Here is an 8,892-nt window from a genome sequence, read left to right on the forward strand (position 1 = left end):
GATCGACGGGATCGAGCGAGCGAGGAGGAGAAGTGGATTTGGGAGGGGCGTCAAGGAGGAGTGAGTCCATGGGGTAGGGAAGGCAGGGCGTCACCCTTATCCATTCCCCTTCGATGCCAGCGAGGTGGTCGGGCGGGAGCCCGTCTCTGTAGCGACGCGGCTCGGGGAACAGGAGAAGACGACCGCGCGGGGACTGGACCGCTGAGCCGGTTCGGTGGCAAGGCCCAGGGGGCAGGGCGAATCCCCTTTTACATCGTCCTTTTGGTTTTTCAATGTATTCTAATCTGTTTTTCCTTTTTAACACCGTTTTCTATTTATTCTTATCAACTAAATGATCTCTACTCCTAATGTATCAGTTGGTAGTCTCCGTTTCGGGTTTATTTTCGTCCCACCTCCCGAGTGAGGGAGAGGGGGAGAGAGAGTGAGGAAGAGGGAGGGAGAGGGTGTGTGTGTGTGAGAATTTGATGGTAAAAAAGGTCGTCCATGTCACTTAATATGTATGAGAATATTCTATGTAATATTAACATAATTGATAGTGAACTTTTAAAGTTAATGTGGCCCCGTTGCAACGCACGGGCGTTCTTCTAGTTCTATTTGGACATGGCATCCCATTCGTGTCATTGCTTATCCACCTTCCGCCCCTCGCCAATGATGGTTGTAGTGTTCACCTAATCACAACGCATCCGAACATGGTCAATCTCAAAGCGGTGAACTCGACCACCGCATCACACACATGCCATTGCAGCGCGCTAGCATAATGAAATGTTTAAAACTTAATGAACAATCTCGTCGAGCAGGACGTGAGACCCGCAGCCCGCTATCCCTGCGTACTTGGACGCGGCGTCAACTTTGCGAGTGGGATGCTGTAACACCCTCCGCCTAATATGCTAATAGACCATAAAAAATTATATGTACATAATTCTATCAACGATGCATCTCGTGAGTGAAATATACCATTAGTTCCATCTGCCCATAACACAAAATAATATTTGAGAACAATGATCATACACCCGGATTACATTCAGCTTGGAAAAGCTCTCTGAACACCTTATCTACTGGCCCAATCGGCAAGACAGTGAGCAAACTTGCTTTGGTCCCTACAGACCCAATTAATCTGGTGGGATTTGAAGTGCTTCAAAGCCTCCTTGATGTCACAAGTAACAGAGAACAGCCTGGACTTGTTAACCGTTTGAGGTTCAAGTGCCTGCACCAGCGACAAGCAGTCCAACTCCACAATGATATCACCATTAAACAACTTTGCCAGTTCCTTCAGCCCAACCAGTAGCGTTGTCGTGTTGTTGCCCACAATACAAATTTTGATCATAGATCAGAATATACAACAAATAATATTGGACAGTTGCTCTTAATATCAGCTATAACATACATTTCGATACATGGACATTCGGTCATATGTTGCCATTGTAACTGAAGCTCGCATTGATAGTACTCCTATGCCAGCAATATGAAAACACCACTCTACGTCGAGTACACTGCACATCAGTACCATTGTGCAGAAATCAGTTTATCAAAGTAACCTGAAGTTATGACAGTCAATACTTGATGGTCGACTGCATAGCTGAAAAGGCTGAATGTCTCGTCCACCACCGGCCACCGCCGTGCCTTGCTGAGCATAGACAATTCTCACATCAGTAAATCCAATATCTCATCAATTCCCAAAACCATACAAATCAACAATTTGCTAGAATGAGCCGGCACTGAGACGATTAAAGCTAATTGATAATGTAGTGGTACCAGAATTAAACGAATAGGCACCACAATTTCCATCTTGTCTTGGTTGGGAGGTTGGTGAGAGTGGCATTTCGTAAGTTCCAATTTAGTAGTCTGCTACTGTTCTGAATTTTTGACAAGTGCAGTTGGAGTTGAACGATTTGGAAGTACTTGTATCCTAACGGGACTGAATAACCAAAGTGTTGTATTATTATTCAATTTTAGAGACGAAGGTTGCAGCCAATTGCCAGCTGATTCTGAACATCTAACAGATGAGGAGTCAAATTCAGGCTGCTTGATCAAGCTGACGATAAGTTTAAAATTATTCAGTACATAGATTTTGAGCAGTTAAAATGAACTTTCCTACAATTTGAAGCTCCCTATGACTGTGCTTATATCAAACATACTTAGCACATGGTTGCATGTGACATCTTATTCTGCATTATTTGTTACATGTGTGCTCGCAGTTGCATCGTGCTTTCATTAGCTAGTTCTTCTTTTCTCCTCTTTGTCCATCTGTTCATTTGGTGTATCTACCAAACAGAGGTGCATCACAGATCGTCATACTACCCATGGAGAGCATGTTCAGAGATCTATTTTGAGAGGGGAGGCCTGCTGGGAGTGTGCCTGAAACTGAAAACACTTAAAATATGGCCTGTCATCAGAAACTGCCATGGAGGCCCTCGTCGTCTCCTCCTCCAGCTGCTACCCCGACCAGAGAGCCTCCTATTCTTGGCAGGGCCACCCTCCTTTCGTTGCTGGACTGCGACCCCGACCTCAGCTTGCTGCTACCCGATGTCTAGACCGGGGCAGAGGAGGTTGATGCGGAGCACCAGTTGTCAGTCAAAGTTGGGGCAGAGCCGATCGAAACGGAGGACGGAGGCGGCTGAGGGAGGGTCGGCGTACAGCCCAGCACCGCCGCCTGGCTCTGGCGTCATCTTCCTCACGGTGGGAGGGGGCGGCGGGTGACCTGCCCATCTCGTCTAGCCGACGTCAAGGGGACATATGGAAGGTGAGGCAGCATCGTCCTGGCGGTGCGAGGTGGAGGAGGGGGAGGAAGAGAGAGCTTGAGAGGCCACTGACCTGTCCCGCCATCGAGATGAAAGGGGATCAAGGGAGAGGCGCGCGCGTCAGCAGCCATCCGGCACGGATCCCCTCCTGGTGGCTCGTCTGCCTAGGTCACGATGCATGCGTGCCTCCATCCCTCCGCAACGACTTCAATTCCGATCTAAGGGCGAGGTGAGGAGTAGCAGCAACAGCGTGGCGTCTTCGTGCGTGCCGAGGACAAAGGAATCGTGTGCGTGATGTTTCCATTTGCTCGTGTATAATAAAAAATTTCTATCAGGACAGGAGGAGACGTGTCCATGCTCTCCTCGGTCTATTTTCTTTTTCTATCTGGACTGAAGGACATAAGAGGACAGAAAGATCGCTCAATTAATCTCAGCCGTCAATCTTTATAATTAATATAAAATCAACGGATATAGAAATATGACGTATAAAGAACTATGAAAGTTTTCTCCCTTTAATATTAGGTAAAGATAAAGATAAACAAAAAGTGAGTTGTATGCCAAAAAAATTAATTGGATGCACATTTCAAAGAACTTTTCGATAATATATTTTTATCACATATAATCCATATTTTGTTGACCAAAATTATAAGTCAAAGTTTGACAAAAAAACAAAGTGGCCTCGTATAAGGGAATGGAGGGAGTACCCCTTATATTTTGGAACTGATGGAGTATTTAGTTTGGCGGGTGGTGAAGATTATGAAGTGTGTTTTATTTTTATTGTAATATGGTGATTTGGTGGATCTTTCATGGTGTGATTCTAAGTTATCCGTTAACCAACCTATATCTATGTGAGGAAATTTCGGTGTCGGTGGTCGCATGTTTGGTGCTAGAATATGACATGGTGACACTTCTTTTTTTCCAAGTGATGTAAAGGTGCGCGGGATTAATATATTTTAATAGGCCGGTTGCTGCTAATTAATTTAAAAAGTCGTTGGCCCCGTCAAAATCATAAACGAAATCCAGAATTGAATACCTCAATTGAATGAAAAAGCTTTAGAATTAGAAAACATAGTGAATTAAAAGAATTGGATGAGAGAGCCCTAGAAAGTGTTGACCTGGTCAAAATCAGTTGACTCAATCCTAAATTGAATACTGTGAGGCCTGAAAAATTAGGAAATATAATGTATAGTACTTCCTCCATTCCAAATTACTCGTCGCAGAAATGGATGTATCTAGAACTAAAATACATCTGAATACATTCAAACTTGCGACAAGTAATTCAGAACGGAGGGAGTATAAAATAATTGAATGACTTAGCGTTGAGAAATTGTTGACCTTGTCAAAATTGAATGCCCTAATTTTAATTGAAGATCTCAATTAAATATGGGCTCTTTAATTAAATTAAGGAGCTGGATTCCATACTTTTTTTTAAGATCAACTTGACTCGTACGACTAGTTTAAACTTTCTGGGACGGCCGGGTGATAGGTACTATGCACCGAAGATAAGCATAGACATCCAGGAGTCCCTCTCGGGCCACGGTATAGAGTACGGGCAGAGGAGCGATATGGACCCGGCCGGCGCGGGGAAGGCGACGGCGGCGGCGGCGGCTGTGTGCGTGACGGGCGCGGGAGGCTTCATCGCCTCGTGGCTCGTGGAGCGCCTCCTCGCCGGAGGAGACTACGCGGTGCATGGCACCGTTCATGATCCTGGTAAGATTTTCTTTTCTTGAGATGGTCATGTCAGTAAGATGCGGATTCGTCCGTACGTTCAGGCAACCCCAAGAATGACCACCTGAGGACGCTGGACGGCGCCGGCGAGCAGCTGCGGCTGTTCAACGTCGACGTGCTGGACTACGCGAGTGTGGCGTCCGCCGTGGCCGGCTGTGCCGGCGTCTTCCACGTCGCCAGCCCATGCCCCGCCACCAAATCCATGAACCCCGAGGTAACACCCCAACTGTCAAATCTGTAACACACCAGGGCTGGCTGCTGTGCCTGTATTTACAACTCCCTCCATTCCTAAATACTCCCTCCGTAAACTAATATAAAAATATTTAGATTACTATTCTAATAATCTAAATGCTCTTATATTAGTTTACAGAAGGAGTACTTGTCTTTCAAGACGCTGGCCGAACGCGAGGCCTGGGCTTACGCAGAGAAGACCGGGCTAGACGTGGTGACCGTGTGCCCACCGCTGGTGTTCGGGCCTCTGCTGCAGCCCACGGTGAACACCAGCAGCTTGTTCCTCATCAGATACCTGAAATGTAGGCTACATCTCGTGCCCTTTCACATTCAGATAAATAAATACACACTGCAATTATAAGCTGCTGCGTTTGAATTGATTTTGATATAGAGAAAATTTCTTATTTGACACTGTTTTAAAATCTGGTTTCTTATTTGACATTGGAAAAGGTTTTCTTCCCTGTTTGACACTAGTATGACGCTTTCGTCCATTTTGAGACTAAATGACATCTGAAAAGACAATTTTGCCCCTCATGCGGTATTTTGTGCGCGCGTGTGTGTGCTGTTGCGTGTGTGGGTGCACGCGCACATATGTGCTGCTGCTGCATGTGTGTGTGCACGTGTGTTGCTGCATGTGTACGTGCGCGCGCGTGTGTGTGCTGTTGCGTGACTATGTGCTGCATGCGTGTGTGCTGCTGCTGCTGCCGCGTGTGTGTTGCTGCGTGTGTGTGTGCGTGTGCATGTGTGTTGCCGCGTGTGTGTGCGCGCGCGCACGCACGCCTACATGTTGTTGCGTGTGTGTGCGCGTGCGTGTGTTTTGGTGCATGTGTATGTGTTGCTGCGTGTGTGCTCCTGCCCTCACACTGATGCTGCGTGTGTGCGCTATTGCCTCCCACACACATACCAGATGAGGGGCAAAAAAGTCTTTTCAGATGCCATTTAGGCTTAAAATGGACGAAAATGTCATATAAGGAATAAAATTTTAAACTTATGTCAATTAAAAAAAAAACTTTTTCAGTGTCAAGTAAAGAAGCAGATTTTAAGATAGTATCAAATAAGGAATTTTCTTTTTAATATATCTGCAGGCGACGGCGTGGACGCCATGGACGACAGGGTGAGGAACATGGTGGACGTCAGGGACGTCGCCGACGCCCTTGTGCTAGCGTACGAGAGCCCAGAGGCGGCCGGCCGCTACATCTGCAGCGCGCACGCCAGGAAGGTGTCCGAAATGGTTTCCATCGTCAGGAGCCTGCATCCCAACCTGAACTGCGCAAACAGGTAAGACGCCATCACTTAATCTGTACTACGTACATCGATGCATGCACAGTGTAAGTCGGTGTAAACTGTCGGGGTTCTGACGACGGTGTAAATGAGTTGGCAGGTTCGTTCGGCTGGTGGGAGATGAGAAGGTGTTCAGCACAGAGAAGCTGCAGAGGCTGGGGTGGAAGTTCAGGACGCTGGAGGAGACGCTCAAGGACAGCGTCGAGTCCTACATGTCTGCAGGCATACTCAACTGAGTATGCCCCAAGGTTGCGCGCGGAGCGTAGCAAGGTGGGCATTTTGTTTCCTAAAGAGCACTGCAGATGTGGCGCTAGTTTCAGTTCAAGGACAGCACGGTAGCTAATGCAATGATCAAACGGTAGTGTGAAATTGTATTGATCAAACTAGTGTAACAAATACCACAATTTCTATATGTAAGTTGACTGAATTTGTAATTTACGTAAGTCGGTTTTATGGGAAAAGGAGCTGTTGAAGGAGGAAGAAAGTTGCAGGAAGAAAAGAAAAAGAATGGTCGTTGAATCTTAATCTAATAACGCAAAAGATTGACTTATCCAAAAACAATTGTCAGACAACTTACGTATACCCGGTCCCAAAAATATCAATGTTTCATAAGCCGTTCTCAATGCAGATATGATACGCAAGATACAAAGTTACATGACCATTTGTATCTTTTTTGTAAATGATGTTTCCTATTGACTCGCAATGTTTTTGAGGAAGCGCGGGAGAACTACGTTTGCATTATGAGAAGGAACAGCGGCACAGCGCTAACTGTACAGGCGGTGGCAAAGGCCAGGAACAGAAGAAAAAACAAAAGCTGAAGGGGATTGCCGCATGGCGCTACTCTCGCCGCATCAGATGATTACCCCCAGCTAGCGCCCAGGTGGCGAGCTCGTCGCTGACTAGTTGAAGAACTGTCCTAACAGGGCGATCCACCTCCCTGAAGATGCGTCTGTTACGCTCTAGCCAAATAAACCAGGAGATCAGCAAGGCAATCGAACGCGCCCGCTTCGGGCAAGCGCTGCCATTGCTGAGCGCGGTAAGCCAGTCTACCATGGACGCACCACACCGCCAGTCACTAGGATGGAACCCAGGGATGTGGAAGCGAGCAGCAGCCTCCCCCCAGAGTTGACGCGACCAGGGACATTCTGAGAAAAGATGCTTGGTAGTCTCGAGGTTTCTCCTGCAGAGCTGACAAAAGTAGGAGTTCGGCCATTGTCTGGCCAGCAACCTGTCCGCAGTGAGTAGGCGATTTATTGAGAGGAGCCAGGAGAATAGCTTGATCTTGGTGGGCGCCCATGCACGCCAGACAACTTGCATGATTGACGAGTATGTTGAACCGACGAACTGCATGCGGTAGGCAGACGCGGCGGAGTGGACGCCAGACGGCTCAAGCTTCCAGGTGAACTCATCCGGCCCAATATCTTGGAGGTTGACGCCGCTGATCCGAACCCACAGTGCCACAAAGTCCTGGAGCAGCTCGCTTGTGACACGGCCTTGTAGATCGGCTATCCATCTACCCTGTGTAGTGCGTCCCGGACTGTTCTGTGTTTGCGCCTGACTCGCAATGTTACATTAAAAGAATACAAGCATCATAAGCATACACTAGCCTCGGCAAAATTAGTACGCACACTGACCCGGTAAAATCAAGGGGCATTACTTGAATGCCGCTGCAAGTACATGTGAAAAAAAAAATCAAAAAACGATTGTATTTTTCGAGAGAATGACAACACCAATGCACACACAGGGAATATAGAAATGACAGCCAAAAGTCTCATCGAAACAAATTAGCATGCAACAGCAACCATCAACATCATCCACTAATGATGCCATGCCATCACTCAATTATTTCAACAACGATGCCTCCACGATGGGATGACACGTGATCATCGTTGTTGCCAGGTCCAACCACGAAGGTAGGTCTTGGGTTTTCACCCTAAGAGGAAGTTCAAGCAAATTTCAGACAATTATTAAACCCATTAAGCGTCGCGTGAAGGGCGACCAACTAGATATGCCACATGGCACAATTTGGTTGGCCGCAGTGAGAAATCTTTTGAAAAAAAATTAGATGAAGGTGAGGATTATTTTTTAATATATTTTTCTTTTTAGATAGAGGTCAAGACCTCTGGTATTTTGTCAAAATGAAGGTGTCCCAAATGGTTTCCGTCGTCAGGAGACTGCATCCGAGCCTAAACTGCACAAAGAAGTAAGACGTTGTCACTTAATCTGTACGTACATCGATGTGTCATGTGTGCACCGTGTAAACTCTCGGGATTCTGACGACGGTAACGATGAGTCGGCAGGTTCGTTCAGCTGGTAGAGATGAGAAGGTGTTCAGCTCCGAGAAGCTGCAGAGGCTGTGGTGGAAGTTCAGGACGTTGGAGGGGACGCTCAGGACAACGTCGAGTCCTACATGTCTGCAGGCATACTAAGCTGAGCTTGACCATGGTAGGCAATGCGATGATCAAACTGTAGAGCAAAATACTCTCGAAAAACCGATAGTGTGAAATTGTATTGATCAAACTAGTTTGACAAATACCAATGTTTCGGCAGCCGTTATCATTGCAGATATGATACGCAAGATACAAAGTTTTGGAAGTGGATGGCTACCTTATTGCTTTGGAAGTGGATGGCATGAGCCGTTGCCCAGATGCACAAAACAGTCCCGACCATACATGGCTAGTCTTGAAACGATGGGTCAAAACAAGGGTGTTGGTACCTTGATCAACGACGCCATCGCGTTGATAAATGCCCAACCCAACTGCTCGTTGCCATCCTCGGCCACCACCTGTCCACCTGGACACACTCCTCTAGACCCAGGCGTTCCGAACGACATTCTCCCCGCTTCCCCAGCGCGATGGCCGGCTATCGTAACTTCTCTAGAGCGAATCCTTCCAAAGGCGCTGCCGACAACGTC

At 47.1% G+C, this 8,892-nt stretch overlaps 1 protein-coding gene and 1 long non-coding RNA gene across 3 annotated transcripts; one reads left to right on the forward strand and one right to left on the reverse strand.

The window, feature by feature from the left end:
- Positions 1–960: 960 nt before the first annotated feature.
- On the reverse strand, positions 961–3,008 carry LOC119328044. The gene is made up of 2 exons (XR_005158817.1): positions 2,812–3,008; positions 961–1,624 (listed from the first exon to the last, which is right to left on the reverse strand). It is a non-coding gene; the product is annotated as an uncharacterized LOC119328044 (long non-coding RNA).
- Positions 3,009–4,219: 1,211 nt separating this feature from the next.
- On the forward strand, positions 4,220–6,439 carry LOC119327418 (tetraketide alpha-pyrone reductase 1-like). 2 transcript variants are annotated; one of them, XM_037600523.1, is made up of 5 exons: positions 4,220–4,448; positions 4,511–4,680; positions 4,830–4,999; positions 5,783–5,975; positions 6,079–6,439. In XM_037600523.1, the coding sequence occupies exons 1-5, from the start codon at positions 4,304–4,306 to the stop codon at positions 6,100–6,102; spliced, it is 702 nt and encodes a 233-aa protein (XP_037456420.1). In that variant the 5' UTR covers positions 4,220–4,303; the 3' UTR covers positions 6,103–6,439. The 2 variants fall into 2 exon arrangements, with proteins under 2 accessions (XP_037456420.1, XP_037456419.1); XM_037600522.1 differs by having other exon boundaries at positions 4,837–4,999.
- The last annotated feature ends 2,453 nt before the right edge of the window (positions 6,440–8,892 follow it).

Source organism: Triticum dicoccoides, chromosome 7A, assembly GCF_002162155.2.
Source record: "Triticum dicoccoides isolate Atlit2015 ecotype Zavitan chromosome 7A, WEW_v2.0, whole genome shotgun sequence".
In the NCBI taxonomy this organism is placed as follows: Eukaryota; Viridiplantae; Streptophyta; class Magnoliopsida; order Poales; family Poaceae; genus Triticum; species Triticum dicoccoides.

Excerpts from the sequence above, each read along its gene's own strand:
- LOC119327418 (XM_037600522.1), top strand. The coding sequence starts at position 4,304 with ATGGACCCGGCCGGCGCGGGGAAGGCGACGGCGGCGGCGGCGGCTGTG. Across the intron at positions 4,449-4,510 it reads TGGCACCGTTCATGATCCTG|GCAACCCCAAGAATGACCAC; the intron begins GTAAGATTTTCT and ends CCGTACGTTCAG. Across the intron at positions 4,681-4,836 it reads CCAAATCCATGAACCCCGAG|AAGGAGTACTTGTCTTTCAA; the intron begins GTAACACCCCAA and ends ATTAGTTTACAG.